The 16,642-nt window shown below is 44.1% G+C and overlaps 1 protein-coding gene across 4 annotated transcripts in view; it reads left to right on the top strand.

Moving 5' to 3' along the window:
• PCSK5 (proprotein convertase subtilisin/kexin type 5) overlaps positions 1–16,642 on the top strand; it is a 684,033-nt gene that overhangs the window by 261,692 nt on the left and 405,699 nt on the right. For all 4 annotated transcript variants that reach the window (XM_082244075.1, XM_082244078.1, XM_082244077.1 and 1 more), the window contains exon 6: positions 767–855. In XM_082244075.1, coding sequence (XP_082100201.1) covers positions 767–855 — 89 coding nt within the window. The remainder of the gene's footprint in view (positions 1–766; positions 856–16,642) is intronic.

Below are 16,642 nucleotides of genomic sequence, written 5' to 3'. Positions count from 1 at the left end.
GGATGAGGGAGTGGTCCACAGTGTCAAATGCAGGTCCAGTAGTAGGAGTACAGAATAGGGTTGATTTGCTAAAACTGGAGAGGACAAAATCTGGAGCAGCTGGGCATGGTAGCCAATCAGCTTCTAACTTCAGCTTTTTAAAATTAAGCTTTGACAAAAAAAACTGGAAGCTGATTGGTTTCTATGCAGAGTTGCACCAGATTTTGCACTCTCCAGTTTTAGTAAAGCAACCCCACTAGCTTGTTTGATCATTATCTCTCTGAAAAGGGATTTAGCCAAAAAAAAGAAAAAAGCATAATAGGATCCTCACTGAAGCTTCTTATCTGGCATCAATTTGCAGCTCAGTTTTCAGACATCACTAAGAACCTGTGTGACATTTAAAAACAACCGTCTGATCAAAATGTCATGGCTCATGCAGAGTTAAACACTGATGAAACGTAAAGCTCAGAAGTAATTTACTTTTGCAGTGATATCTCGTTTTATAGCTGAAGATTCTATGTGAATGGCCTATGATGAAAAATACCAAAATAGATTTGGTTTTGCCTATAGTTTTGACATCTCCATAGGTTTCACAGCCACTGTATTGTGTTATTAATGTTTGAGACTTTCAAGAGACATTCAGTGTTTTTTATAATTATTATTTTTTTTTACTTAAATGTCACGTGGGAAAACAGAGTTTCAGTATCGTTATTGAAAAGGGTGTGCATAACATATAATGTAATTTGTTTATTTTCTTTGTAAATAAAGATATTCTTTACCTTTGCAGACATGGAACCCGCTGTGCAGGAGAAGTAGCAGCTACTGCAAACAATTCGCATTGTACAGTAGGAATTGCATTTAATGCCAGAATTGGTGGTATGTATCATCAGTGTTAATCACTTTATTTTACTGTTTTTCATAAAATATAAATTAGGCAAAAAAATATAAAAAACCCAAGACTAATTGTATCCCTAATGTGTTCTGCCTATGTACATTTCTTTAACTACTAATTTGTAAATTGTATTTGTCCTTGGTTGTTCATTGGTTCATTTTACTTATCTGAGTAAACATGCTCACATTAAATGTTTGAAGGAATAAAAAAATAAATAAAAAAATAGGAGTTTTCTGTGCACATGATTAAGTGAAATACAACTTCACTGGGCAAAGTAAACATTATACTCATTGGGGTAGATTTACTAAAACTGGTGCACACAGAATGTAGTGCAGTTGTGCATAGTAACCAATCAACTTTTAGATTTTATTGCCAAAGCCTAATTGAACAAGCTGAAGTTATATGCTGATTGGTTACTATGCACAGCTGCACCAGATTCTGAATACTCCAGTTTTAGTTAGTGCCCTTTCACACCTATGCACTTTTGCCATGCTAGGAGGCACCTTTCCAACGTGACAAAAGTGCATCAAAAGTATTTTCCTTGATATGTACCTATTTACATCTGTGTACTGCATGTGTGTTGTGTTTTGAAAAGTTCTGTATGCAGCATCTTTTGTGCACTGTGTGAAAAAGTTCACAAAATATGCACCTATAATAGAAATTGCATTAATAACACATCAAAAATGCATTGTGTTGCTTTTTTGATGCTTTTTTTGCTCACTAGTCCAGGGTACACAATTGCATTCTGGGAGTCAGTGATGTATTAAATCCAGAAATTTTTTTTATCAAAAACTCATTGAAAGCACATTAAAAACAGTATATGTGCTGCACTGAAATGTAGCACAATGCATTAAAAACGCACTTAAAAGACGCTATGCGTTTTTATTCACTATAGTGTGAAAGGCCCCTTAAAGTGATTGTAAAGGCTGAAGTTTTTTACCTTCGTACATTGTGTGCATTAAGGTAAAAAAACCTATGTGTGCTGCTCCCCCCACAGCCCCTCCTTTATACTTACCTGAGCCCCCTCTCAATCCAGCGATGTGCATGGGAGCCTTAGCTGTCCCGGGTCTCTCTCCCCTCATTGGCTGAGACACAGCAGTAAGAGCCATTGGCTCCCACTGCTGTCAATCACAGCCAGTGAGCCAATGAGGAGAGAGCGGAGGGTGGGGCCGAGTCGCAGCTCTATGTGTATTAGGGACGCATAGAGCGGGGCTCTGGAGCGGGCATGCACCAGTGCCCCCATAGCTACTTGTTCATGGCACTGGTCAAGGGGGAGGAGCCAAGAACTCTGGTGAGGGACCCGAGAAGAAGAGGATCGAGGCTGCTCTGTGCAAAACCACTGCACAGAGCAGGTAAGTATGACTTGTATTAAAAAAAAAAAATCACTTTCATCTCCCCAAGTGTATTTGCAAGTATAGTGCAAATGAACAACTTTGCATTACATTACACAATAGGAAGCCCAACTTTTACCACACTATAATGATATACATCACTGCTAATGCAAGAATTCCCACTGCAATATAGGAAATGTGTTTTTATTTTAGGTGTATTCACTAGTGACAAGCACAGAGATGATTCTAAATTTGCACATGTATATGAATATGATATGGGAAAGGAAATGCATTTTTTTTCTCTTCTGTCTGAAAACTGGTTACACCTTTTTAACCACTTTCATACTCCTGGAGCTCGCAGGCATCATTCAGATATCACTTTTTTATCTGGCGATTCTCTTCACCATAAGAACCATCATAGCTGTTTAGCCACTTGATTGTCCTTACAGGTGGCGGGAGGGGACGTCCCCCCCTCCCGCCGCCCTCTGGTGCTTCTACAGGCTTACCCGTGTGATTGGCGAGCCGGAGAAGGAATCTGCTGGCAGCGGAAGTAAACCATAGAGAATACCAAGGACCAGATTGTCCCCGGCAGTCTCTATGACTCTCTGAGTTTTTTTTTTTTCAGGCTTTCTAGCCTGCAGGAGAGATCTGAGGTCTTATTGACCCCAGATCTCTCCATAAAGAGGACCTGTCATTCACTATTCCTATTACAAGGGATATTTGCATTCCTTGTAATAGGAATAAAAGTGATAACAAAAAAAAAGGAAAGTGTAAAAAGAAAAAGACTAAAAATAAAATAAACAATAAAACAAATTAAAGTGCCCCAGTCTGCGCATGCTCGTACGCAGAAGTGAACGCATACGTACGTCGCAGCAACATATGTAAACAGCGTTCAACCCACACGTGAGGTATCGCCGTGAACATTAGAATGAGAGCAAAATTCTAGCCTAAGACCTCCTCTGTAACTCTAAACTGGTAACCTGTTTCAATGTTTTTATTAAAGGTTTTTAGAAAGAGAAACATACAAACAATTCAAGATGACTTATTCCAAATTCTATTGGTAGCACTATAGATACATGAGGATATTTCTTAACATTTACAAGCCATTTACAAGTAATGTAGGAAGAACATGACAAGATTATCGAAACGTTGGCTTTCGATAAATTCCCAACACATCACTGAGAGTTGGCTGCGTCACCTGTTTGTCCGGATACCCCTTTAGGGAGCTAACTGTGTCAGGGTGGGGGCACCGCCATTCATCACTTTCAGGTGTGGGTCTTTCTGCTGCAAAATGTTTGCTGAGGGATTATAGCTCTTTTCTTTTACTTCTTTCCTAAAGAGCTTTGATTAACAGATATGAACAGATATGAATACCCCATGTGGAAAAAATACAACTTTAAGGGTGGTATTGAAACAAATGGTAACCAAAACTGACAGGTAACCGATACATTTTACTTTTTCAATAAAAAAACGAAGGTGATGGGCTGGGCCTTGAAGGTGGTATGTCTTCTTCCCAATAAAGCGGTGGGATTTTATTATATTGGGTATTTAAAATTTCTCATTTCATGTTATTATGTAATTCGTCTGTGGTATTGTGTGATTTGTTATAGGGTTGTAATGGTTTGTGGGAAGACATACTAGTAATAGATGTTTTTTTTACCTAGAGTTTTGGTGTATGTAAGGTTAGGGATCCATTAGCCTTGATTTGTGCAGGGGGTGTGGAGAGCTGAGAAATGTATGGAGTTGTAGAAAAGGATATTAGGTCACAAAGATTGGTGATGCGTAGGGGTATATGACGTGAGGGGGGTTGAGGGTGGAGAAGAATGAAGGGGAGAGGGAATCCAGGTAAGACGGCAGTGTGGTGAGGGAAAGGGCAAGGGTACGTAGTGGTAGGGGTCTCCTGCCTTCTCTCTCGCCTCCTCAGTATAGAGATAAGCCAGTGAATTTATTTTAATTCCGATATTTGGAGTATTCGCTTGTCATTTTGAAATGTAGCCAGCAGGACCAAACTTTGCTGAATTTTGAAGGTGTGTCTTTCGCTTGGTGGATGAGTTCCTCCATGTCAGAAATGTTCTGTATGCATTTAAACGATTCAGCTATGGTTGGGGAATTTGGGGAGCGCCAGTGAAATGGGATACATCGTTTAGCTGCGTTTAGAGGGTGCATGGCTAGGGAACGAAAATAGTCTGATTTTGGTGTAATAGAAATTGAGCTGGAGAATAATCCAGCGGGAGGGTAGTTATTTGACAGGTTAGTATATGGACTCCTTCCCTAAATGATTGGATTAGGGGACAAGTCCACTAAGCGTGTAGAAGTGATCTCAAGTCTTTGTTGCACTGCCAGCATTGTGGGGAAATCGTGGGGGTGAATTTGTAAATTCTTGTTCACGTTTTGGTTCCAATTAAATGAGAAATGTGCTTGACATTGTCTGAGTATGTCTTTAGGGGGAGGGATGTTTAGTCCGTATGATTTTGAGAAATTTATCTGTAGGTTCGTTAGGAGTTTAAAAGTGGAGAAATCTTTGAGAAGATTAGGGATTGTACTGAGTGGTTCTGATAAGAATAAGAGAACATTATCTGCAAAGGCAGCCAGTTTATGGGATTGTTTAGCAATTGTGATTCCTTTGATATCAGGGTTCAATCTGAGACGACGTAGTAGTGCTTCAAGGGTTAAGACGAAAATCAGGGTAGAAATGGGGCACCCCTGACATGTTCCATTTGAAACTGAAAAGGCGTTCAACAGGTGACTATTGACTCGTACTTTCACCGATGAGGCGGAATAGAGAGCTAGGATAAAGCGTAACATTCCTTCTTGGAGGCCAAGTGTCTTAAGAGCTTCGAACATGTAGTCCCAGGCCACTCTGTTGAACGCCTTCTCAGTGTCAAGGGAAAGAAATAAGCTGGGTTTACAGGTGGATGTTAGCCAATGGTGAATTCTAATTGCCCTTAGTGTTTTACCCCCCCCCAGGCTTCTCTACCTGGTATGAAACCTACTTGATCGAGGGAAATCAGATGAGGTAAGAGGGGTAGAAGGTGGTTGGCCAGTATCTTAGCATATATTTTAAGGTCTATGTTCAGCAGTGAAATTGATCTGTAGTTGGTAACTAATGAGGGGTCTTTCTGGGGTTTAGGAATCACTGTGATATGGGCTTCTAATAGGTCTCTGGATGGTTGATTCTGGGCTGATAGAGAGATGAAGGCTAACAAAAATCGGGGTACAAGATGATCTAAGAAAGTTTTATAATATCCTACCGTGAAACTGTCCGGGCCTGGACTTTTCCCTGGTTTCATTTGTTTAAGTGCTATCCTGGTTTCCCCTTCCTATAGAGGGCGTTCAAGGTCTTGTGCCTCATCATTGGATATCGGTTCTGGACTGTATTTCTGCAGGACGTTTTTAATTAGCTGAAGTCTGTGGGTTTCATTTTTGATCGGGTCTGTAGTGGAGAGATTGTTGAGAATAGTAGTGGACAAATTGGTTGGCTATGTCAGAGTTGGAGGTGATTTTGTGTCCAGAGGGGTCTGTTAGGGAACGTATTGTCATGTTCGCTTTTTTGGCTCAAAGAGCCCTGGCCAGAAGTTTGTCTGATTTGTTTGCAATTTCATAGAAGTATTTTTGGGACAGAATTCAGTTGCGCTTTATCTTTTTCCCTAGTTTTTCTAGTAGTTCTCTTCTAGCCTTTATGAGATCTTATAAGGTTGTTGTAGCTTGTGATCTTTTGTGTGTTTTCTTTAGTGAATGTGTACGGGTGATCAGTTCTGCGATATGTTTTTGTTTTTCTTGTCTGCGTCTAGTGGTGGCAGAGATTAGCAGGCGCCAATTACTCATTTGTGTGCTTCTCAATTAGTCAACGATGAGATGTCGGGTGAGTCGTTCTCTTTAAAGTATTGTTTGAGGTGATTTGTGATATCGCTGGCAGTGGTGCTATCTGTGAGAAGAGAGGGGTCTCCAAGTTTGTGGACATGAAGGAACGTCAGGAATTTTTATGGAAATTGAGATAGGGTGGTCTATGAAGGCTAAGTGGAGCATCGGTAGGTCTTTTTGTGAGATGAACAAATAGTCAAGCCTGGAATAACATGGTTGTGGGGGTTGCGAAAAAAGTGAATTCCCTACCGTTGGAGTTTAGGGTACGGCATGAGTCATGTAGTAGAAAATCTCAAAGTAAGTCTTTGATGGCTCAAAGGACTTTGTAAGGCAGGGATGACGCACCATTGGATGTGTCTTGGAGGGGGTTTAAGTTGACATTAAAGTCACCCCCTAGAATTAGGATGCCTTTATTAAATGAGGATAATGCAAGTGACATGTCTCGAAAGAATGTTACCTGATGGCTGTTTGGTGTGTATATATTTGCTAGGGTGATTGGCCTTCTGTAATATGTCCCTTTCAGAAAGAGGTATATGCCGTCATCGTCGGCAAGTGTGTCTGATAGTTGGAATGGGCAATGTTTAGCTATAAGGGTAGATACTCCTTTCGACTTAGAATCTGCATTGGTGGTGTGAAACACTGTAGGGTAATAAAGGTTAGTGAGTTTTGGAATGGAGTTTATGCGAAAATGTATCTCCTGAGGGAAAATAATATAGGCTTTATTTTTGCGCATTGTCTAAAGAACTTGGGAGTGCATTGTTTGTGGGGGATTGCAGAGCCATTTTAAATTTGGATGTCGTTAGTTGTTCCTGGTTTGGAAATTGAGGATCTTTGTAGAATATAAAGATGTGACAGAGGGTGAGGGAGAAAGCAGGGGGGTTAGAGGGAGGATGGGGTGTGGAGAATAGGGAAGAGGTGGGTAAGGGGGAAAAGGGGGACTGGGGAAGGGAGAGAGTGCGGAAGAAAGATAAATGGAGGGGGAAAAGTTTGGGCAAACCCTGGAAGACAAATCCATTGACAAGTGAGAGCCTGCTCACTGGTCTGGGTACAGTGAAAGCTGCCTATTCGGTGTAGTCGGAGGTGTACAGTGGTATTTGGGAGGATTAGAAGGGTATTATATAGAAGTATAATACTGAGTAGGGGGAGGTTGGGAAGAAGAGTGAGCGTTTTGGTTGAGTTTGGCAGACAATTAGTCGGTGAGAGGTATATTCAGAAGTGTATAGGGAGGTTGTTCAGGTGGGGATGGATAAGTTTGTGTCGCGGGTTAAGACCAGGGAGTAGTCTTAGTAGAAGGTAAGTCACAGTTTGTGGGCAGTAAGTGTGTGTGAAAGTAAAATGACATAGAATGTGCTTTAGGTGAAGTTGTTGGAGGTCCGGTAGGGCCTGTAAGCATATCCTATGGGGTGCTGAACCCAATGAAGGAGCTAGGACTGCGAGAGTTCATCACTTAGTCTTGATCTTAGAGATACTGAGAGAAATCATAACTTTGATAACAATTTTTGTAATTGTTTTGAAACCATTTTAACAACCTGATGTAGCATGTGGCTGGTAAAGATTGCATTGTCACATTGCCTGATGGTAACATTTAAGATGTGACGTTGGCCTGTGCCCTTATTGTTCTGAAGGGGGGGGTGTCCTAGAGATGCGAGAAGGGAGAATAACAAAAACGATTGTATTGAGAGGCTTTGCTGGGGGGGGGGGGGATAAGGTTAGCGAGTTAGATGACAGGTTAAACCCACCGTGTGTAATTTGTCTAAGTGCTGATATGGAGGTGTCTGCCTTTATGGAACTATAGTTAGTGGCATTAGGGTTGGAACATAACAATCTGGCAGTGTGTACTTCTAGGAGCTGCTGGTTATGAATTTTGCTGATGCACTCTGTTCAATGAGATCTATAGTAATGAGGGAACTATAAGAGTATCATTTCCCAGTAGTTATGCGAGGGGAGGATCTTCCTAATCCGGAGAAGGTTGTTTACCAGCAAGTCTTGCTTTAATGTAAATCAGAGTGGCCTCAAGTTTTTGGGTCATCTTAGTGGGATAGTTGTTGAGAGAGAGACAGTCAGAGGGGGTATTTCCAGACAGGAGTAGTACTGATGGAGTGATTGTTATGTTAAATGAATGAGGAGAAACTGTAAAGAACGGCAAATACTTATCCAGGGTGGTTGTATCAATGTTGGAGATTAGCTAGACACCATGTCTCCAAGCTCTTCGTGGTTGTGGAGCTTTCATGGGGCTTGGATGTTGAGGAAGGCCCGGCATGTTAGATCGGGACCTTGCTTCAGAGGGTGAATGGTGACGACGATACCTGTGATCTTGCGTTTCCATGGATTCCTCTCTGGCTGTTGGAGCTCTCATGGGCGGTGTGCAGAATTTGGCGTATCAATTTGGGACTTCGACAAGCGGTATATCCAGTATCTCGCAGAAGGATTGCAGGTCATCTGGAACTCTCACTGTGGCAACCTTGAGACGTTGTGGAAAGACAAAATAGGAAAATTCCATCTGTTATGAATTCCTCTGGTTCAGTTGGTCTCTAGCAGGTGACGGAGGTCCCTGCGGTGCTGGAGGGTGATGGCTGACAGGTCTTGGTAAATACGTTGGTCAGATGAAAGTCAGTTAGGCAGCATAGCACAGCTCGCGGAGGGTCAAAATCCCTGCCTCGAGGACTCATGGCCTAGTGTATACATTCCATGTCGATTGCTGTGGTGGATGGCCTGTCCAAGAGGTTGTTAAACAGGCCCGTTACTGTAGGTAGTAGTTGATCCGAATCCACTGATTGTGGAAGTCCTTTCAGCCTGAGGTTATGTCTTCTCCCCCGATTGTTCAAATCCTCCATGTGGCATTGTATGTCACGTAGCTGGAGTGTGTGGGTGTCTACCTGCTGATGGCTGGAGGCCATATGTTGTTGAGCAGCAGTGCGTTCAACCTCCTGAACCCTGCCTGCCAGAGTTTGTATGTCTTTTTTTTTTTAAGGTATTTTTTAGGGATGCACCGAAATTTCGGCCACCGAAATTATCGGCCGAAAATGAGCCTATCTCATTTCGGCCGATAATGGGTTAACATTGCCGAAAATAAATATGGCCGCCGTGGGGAAGGAGGAGGGCGCAGCGCAGGTTTTAAAAGTCCCGCCTCTGGCCGGCCGTCAGCCTCTCAGTGACGTCCCTACTACGATCTGTGCATTATGAATGGACATACCAGGCGGGGGGGCGGGGCGAGCGGCCGCTATAGAGAGAACTAATGTGATCCATCCCTGTCAGCTCAGCACGACTATGTGTGAATGAGAACAGAACTGACCTGACACCGGGCGGGGGGGGGGGGGTGGGGGGGAGCGGCCGCTATTAGCTGTAACTATGTGAGAGCTTCACTTCCCTGACAGGCTTGTATCTCCGCTGTCAGGGAAGTGAAGCTCTCACATAGTTACAGCTAATAGCGGCCGCTCCGCCCGCCCCCCCGCCCGGTGTCAGGTCAGTTCTGTTCTCATTCACACATAGTCGTGCTGAGCTGACAGGGATGGATCACATTAGTTCTCTCTATAGCGGCCGCTCGCCCCGCCCCCCCGCCTGGTATGTCCATTCATAATGCACAGATCGTAGTAGGGACGTCATTGAGAGGCGGTGCCGCCGGCCAGAGGCGGGACTTTTGAATGAAGGACACCCGAGGAGGGGGACGCTGAGGCAGTGGGGGTGGGGGGGAGATGGGGGAGAGCTGAGGCAGCTTACCAATGGTATTTGTATTATGAAGCATGAGGGGTTAATGTATTGTCACTGCAGGTCACTCATCTATTAGTGTCCGACCAGTGGCAGGTAATTAACCCCTTTGTGCTGCATTAGTGCAACCAGTATCCGTGTTAATTAACACTGGTTGCACTAATATTGGTTGTACTAATGCAGCACAAAGGGGTTAATTACCTGCCACTGGTCGGTCACTAATAGATGAGTGACCAGCAGTGACAATACATTAACCCCTCATGCTTCATAATACAAATACCATTGGTAATTAAATTAACCTCTTGCCAGCCCATCACAGTACATATACTGTGACAGGGTGGCAGCGACAGGTGTACGTCACTACCTGTTTTTGGTGTATGCCCCTCTTCTATCCATTTTAAAAAATTTTTGGGGAAAAAGTCATTTTCGGTTTCGGTTTTCGGCCAAGGGCATCCTGCATTTTCGGTTTCGGCCCAAAATTTTCATTTCGGTGCATCCCTAGTATTTTTATTAATATAACACATAAACACAAGTAACATAACCGATGCAGGTAAATGAGTACATCACAAAAGGTAAGGGATCATACAAGCAAAAGTGTAGGCAGACAGAACGGTATCATACCAAATATAGCTGATCAAACAAGAATTGCAGCACCTGAAGCCCTCCCCCCCTGCACCTCCCCTTTCAAAAAAGAAATTTTCTCTCTTTTTTTTATTTTTTTTTATTTTATTAGAAACAAGTAGTAGTGCAACCCTTCACATAGTGCATAACTGCAACAAGAACATAGGTACTATCCGGCCCCGCCTTAAACATAAAGCAACTCTGCTGGCACAGCCCCCGCAAAAATAAGCAGCATCAATAAAAGAGTTCCCAGGGAAGGAGAGAAGAAACATCATAAACGGCATTGGAAGGCATACCCTCATACTTAGCCTGTAATCCCATGGGCCTAAACCTCCCGTGACCCCAGCACCGAGTCCATCCAGGAGGACCATATCTTGTTAAATTTTTTCGGGCAACCCCGAGCCAAATAAGTAAGCTTATACATGGGGAGAGCGTTATTGACCAATTCCACCCAGGCATTAACCGTAGGCGGCGTGTCCTGTTTCCATCTTAGAGCAATCAGTTTTTTTGCATAGAAAAAGAGAATACACAGTAGGGTTCTCTGGGACTGCCGAAGACCCTCCTCCTCCATATTGCCGAGAAGGCACCTGTCAGGGGAACAAATGTTCGAAAGTGCCAATTTTTCGTCTAGAAAGGTACACACCCCTTTCCAAAAAGACTGGATCACTAAACACGACCAAACCATATGAAAGAAACATAGAAACATAGAATGTGTCGGCAGATGAGAACCATTTGGCCCATCTAGTCTGCCCAATATATCTGAATCCTATGAATAGTCCCTGGCCCTATCTTATATGAAGGATAGCCTTATGCCTATCCCATGCATGCTTAAACTCCTTCACTGTATTTGCAGCTACCACTTCTGCAGGAAGGTTATTCCATGCATCCACTACTCTCTCAGTAAAGTAATACTTGCTCATATTACTTTTAAACCTTTGCCCCTCTAATTTAAAACTGTGTCCTCTTGTGGTAGTTTTTCTTCTTTTAAATATGCTCTCCTCCTTTACCGAGTTGATTCCCTTTATGTATTTAAAAGTTTCTATCATATCCCCTCTGTCTCTTCTTTCTTCCAAGCTATACATGTTAAGGTCCTTTAACCTTTCCTGGTAAGTTTTTTCCTGCAATCCATGTACTAGTTTAGTAGCTCTTCTCTGAACTCTCTCTAGAGTATCTATATCCTTCTGGAGATATGGCCTCCAGTACTGCGCACAATACTCCAAGTGAGGTCTCACCAGTGTTCTGTACAGCGGCATAAGCACTTCTCTCTTTCTACTGCTTATACCTCTCCCTATACATCCAAGCATTCTGCTGGCATTTCGTGCTGCTCTATTACATTGTCTTCCCACCTTTAAGTCTTCTGAAATAATTACTCCTAAATCCCTTTCCTCAGATACTGAGGTCAGGACTGTGTCAAATATTCTATATTCTGCCCTTGGGTTTTTACGCCCCAGGTGCATTATCTTGCACTTATCCACATTAAATTTCAGTTGCCAGAGTTCTGACCATTCTTCTAGTTTTCCTAAATCCTTCTCCATTTGGCGTTTCCCTCCAGGAACATCAACCCTGTTACATATCTTTGTGTCATCAGCAAAAAGACAAACCTTACCATCGAGGCCTTTTGCAATAACACTTATGAAGATATTAAACAAAATTGGTCCCAGTACAGATCCCTGAGGTACCCCACTGGTAACATGACCTTGTTCTGAATGTTCTCCATTGACTACAACCCTCTGTTGTCTGTCACTCAGCCACTGCCTAATCCACTCAACAATATGGGAGTCCATGCTCAATGACTGCAGTTTATTGATAAGTCTTCTATGTGGGACAGTGTCAAAAGCCTCACTAAAATCTAGATATGCAATGTCTACTGCACCTCCACCGTCTATTATTTTAGTCACCCAGTCAAAAAAATCTATAAGATTTGTTTGACATGATCTCCCTGAAGTAAACCCATGTTGTTTTTCATCTTGCAATCCATGGGATTTAAGATGTTCCACAATCCTATCCTTTAATAGGGTTTCCATTAATTTGCCTACTGTTGATGTCAGACTCACTGGTCTATAGTTGCTCGATTCCTCCCTACTACCTTTCTTGTGAATGGGCACGACATTTGCCAATTTCCAATCTTCCGGGACGACTCCTGTTACTAATGATTGGTTAAATAAATCTGTTAATGGTTTTGCCAGCTCACCACTAAGCTCTTTTAATAATTTTGGGTGTATCTCATCAGTATCCTGTGACTTATTTGTCTTCACTTTAGACAGCAATCTTAGAACGTCTTCCTCTGTAAAGACACATGCATCAAACGATTCATTAGTCATCCTTTCAAGTGGAGGTCCTTCTCCTTCTTTTTCTTCTGTAAAAACTGAACAGAAGTATTCATTAAGGCAGTCGGCTAGCCCTTTATTCTCTTCTACATACCTTCCGTCCTCCCTGACAGCGGAAACACGATGGGGAGGGAAGCCTCCCCATCACATACAGTCGATAAGGAGTGTAATAAATTCTATGTAGGTAGTTCAATTGGATAAACCTATCCCCCGCAGCTATCAGCCCATGGAACTGAGTACTGAGAAGATCTTCCCAGTCCACCAGGTCCAACTGGGGCAGTTCCGCATGCCACTTCGCCTGCAATGTCGCCATTTTCCCTCCAACATCACCAAGAAGCAACCCATAGTATCGAGAGATAAGTTTAGTGTGATCAGGATCAGTCAATTCCCTCGCCAACCGAGTCGGAGCTAGGTGGACCCCCCGAAGTCCAAACTGCACTGCCACCGCATGCCTAAGTTGTTGGTACAAGAACCAGCATGTCGAGGGAACCCCCAGCTCCGCCCACAACTCAGCAAAGGTCTTAAACTCATGGTTCAGAAATAACTGATGAGCATATTTTAGATCAAAGCCCGCCCAACGCCTAGGATCCTCCAATTTATACAAATCTCGCAGTCCCGGATTATACCATAAGGGGGCGTTGGGGGACCTATTTAAGGGAGAGCCCCCCATCCTAGTATTACACATATGAGTTATCTTGTATGACATTCGGATGATCTCAGCACCCTCTACCGGATAAGGCCCTTTCCTATATAGTGAGTTCAACAGCGCCTCATATGATCCCATTACCGCCGCTGAGGTGGTAACCGATGCATTCGGCAGGTCAGGGAAAAACCAGGCATGGTCATGTGTCAGTTGAGCTGCCAAGTAATAGGCCTGGAGGTCCGGAGCTGCTAGACCCCCAGCTTGAGCAGGGAGTTTCAGCGTGCCAAGGGAAATCCTAGCCGGCTTTGCCCCCCATATAAATGATAGCAGTAGGGACTCAATACTGGCAAACAGCCGTTTGGGTAGATACACCGGCGCCTGCCAAAACAGGTATAGGAAGCGGTATAAGTAGAAGAAGAAGTATATCATCTTGAATATATTAATCCTACCCATCAGGTTAAGTGGTAGTTTGCCCCAAGTGGACAAAGTTTGTTTCAACCGTTATATCATCGGGGCAATATTATTGTCAACGTACACTCTGGCAGGTTGCTGGACGACTACACCCAGGTACTTAAATTTAGTCACCACCTGAAGCCTACGTGGGAGTACCAGGTCAGTGGCTCGAAGCGGGTCAAAGGGGAAGGCCACAGATTTATCCCAATTTACTCTAAACCCGGAAAACCTCCCGAAGGATTCTATCACTTCCAAAGCCGCATCCAAGGACTCCTGAGGGTCAGCCAAGTAGAGAAGCATATCATCAGCGTATAATGATGTTTTCTCCTCCAGGACCCCACCCGGCAGCCTCGAATCCTGCCATCTCTTCTAATCAGAGCAGCCAATGGTTCCATTGCCAGGGCAAACAACAGGGGGGACAAATGACACCCCTGTTGGGTACCCTGACAAATAGAGAACTGTTCGGTAATCTTGTTATTGACCCGAAGGCGAGCCACAGGTGAGTCATAAAGTAATTTCACCCATCTAACAAAGTTCGGTCCAAACCCCAATCTACCCAACACTGCGAATAAATAAGGCCACTCAACCGAATCAAATGCCTTATGGGCATCTAATGACACTATTAGTCTAGTGTCCACTCCAGCAGTCGGAGTCTGAAGATTTGTAAAGAGGCGACGCAGATTTATGGCCGTAGAGCGTCCAGGAATGAACCCAGTTTGATCTGAGTGAATAATTTTAGAGATAACATTATTCACCCTACGGGACAAAACCTTTGCCAGAATTTTAATGTCAACGTTAATTAAGGAGATAGGCCTATATGATTCGCAGTAAGGAGGGCCCTTATTCGGCTTGGGTATCCACACTATCAAGGCCTCACGAAGGGAGGCCGGGAGCACCCCACTCTCAAAGGCTTCGGCATACACTGCAGACAATCGCGGGACCAGGGTTTCCGAGTAAGCTCTATACCACTCAATCGGAAAGCTGTCCAACCCCGGCGTTTTATTGGCCACGAAAGAGGAGACTGCAGCCGCAATCTCCTCCACAGCAATAGGTTCTTCAAGAGACAAGCTATCCTCGGTCTCAAGCGTCACCACCGGGATATCTTGTAAGTAAGAATCCAAATCCTCCTGAGAGTAGGCGGCTCTAGACGAGTATAAAGACCTAAAGAAATCCAGAAAGGCTCCTGCGATCTCTGTACCCTCTGTACATAAACGGTGCTGGTCATCATACACACCAGAAATAGCCGTGACCGGATGCTCAGAGCGAGAGAGATATGCCAAAATCTTACTATTTTTATCACCATATTCAAACACCCTTTGCCTCTGGTAGAGCAATTTTTTCTGAGTCTTCTCCAGCAAAACAAGATCTAATTGCCTGGCACTATCCCTCCACAAGGAGTAATTAGAGGAGGAGGGGTTTTTGATGTATACCATTTCAGCTGCAGTCCCCTCCGATTGGAGAGACTCCACCCGCCATGCTCTATCCTCTCTAAGTTGTTTAATTACACCGGCCACTGTGCCCCGCATGGTAGCCTTAAAGGCATCCCATACAATAGCACCAGAGACCGTCTCCTGATTGACCAGCCAGAAATGGGTCATCTCCTTTGCAGTAATGTTAAAGAAAATTTCCTCGTTGAGCCACTGGGGGCTAAGGCGCCACAAGTTATAACCAACTGAGGAGGAAAGGCTAAGCTTAATCAGCATTGGAGAGTGATCCGAGATGGCCCTGGGCAAGTAGGAGACAGACAGTAATCTCGGGAGCAAATCAGGAGAGGCAAAACACATATCAATCCGGGAAAGCGTTTTATAGGAGGCAGAGTAGCAAGAGTACTCCCTATTAGTCGGGTTCCTCCACCTCCAGCAGTCCACCAGTTGGTATTTTTCCACCGAGGCCGCCAGAGAGGATGAAGCCGAGACATCCCCCAGACATCTGTCCAAGGCGGGTGACATCACAGCATTAAAATCCCCCGCAATGAGCAGGGGGTCCTCTGCCACCTGCAGGAGTTGAGCCATCACATTGTCCCAAAAGGCCAGAGTGAATGGAGGTGGTATATAGAGAGACAGAAGGGTATACACCACATTATCTGCAGCAAGTAGAAATACCAACACCAGTCCGACAAACTCTCCCAGGGACTGTCCAGCAGGAGGCAGTGCAACAGTTGTAGTCATAGATAGCACCATACAGTAGATATAGGTCATAGTAAGCACCTGTGAAGGGTATGAAACAGTCCCCAGCCAAAGAACAAAACCCCCCTCCCTGCCTGTAGCCCCAACTTGCCCGAGCTTGAACCCCAAACAAAACCAGGTGAGTAAAGGAAGTGGAAAAACTGGCATAACGGGTGTTCGTAGAAGGCCACCAAACATTCAGGCCATAGTATTGTAGCCATCCAGGGTAGATGAACAGGAGAAGATATTCCACGGTCAAGCGACATGGACCTCAGCACAAAGTCAGTTTCCCCAGCAAGTTAACAGATCCACAATCCAGGGTAGAGAATAAAAACAGGCTGCCCTCGGATTCCCTCACGCTCTGCCCAAGGAGTCCAGCCATTGATCAGCCTCCACAGGATCCAAAAAGAATTGCGTCTTGCCCCTACACACCACATGCAGTTTAGCAGGATATAACATACTGTAGGGTAGCTGCCTTTCCCGGAGACGCCTCTTGACGTGAACAAACACAGCTCTCTGCTTTTGGGTGACCGCTGAGAAATCCGGAAAAATAGTAATGACTGCATTATTAAGCGGAGGTCCGGCGACTCTCTGGCCTTCCTCAAAGCCGCGTCTCTGTCCCTGTAATGGAGAATTCTTGCCAATAAGGGCCTAGGCCTGGCTCC

This window comes from Pelophylax lessonae (assembly GCF_965119305.1).
Source record: "Pelophylax lessonae genome assembly, chromosome: 1".
Classification (NCBI taxonomy): domain Eukaryota; kingdom Metazoa; phylum Chordata; class Amphibia; order Anura; family Ranidae; genus Pelophylax; species Pelophylax lessonae.
Note: the sequence above shows the minus strand (reverse complement) of the source record. Positions and strands in the feature narration are given on the sequence as shown.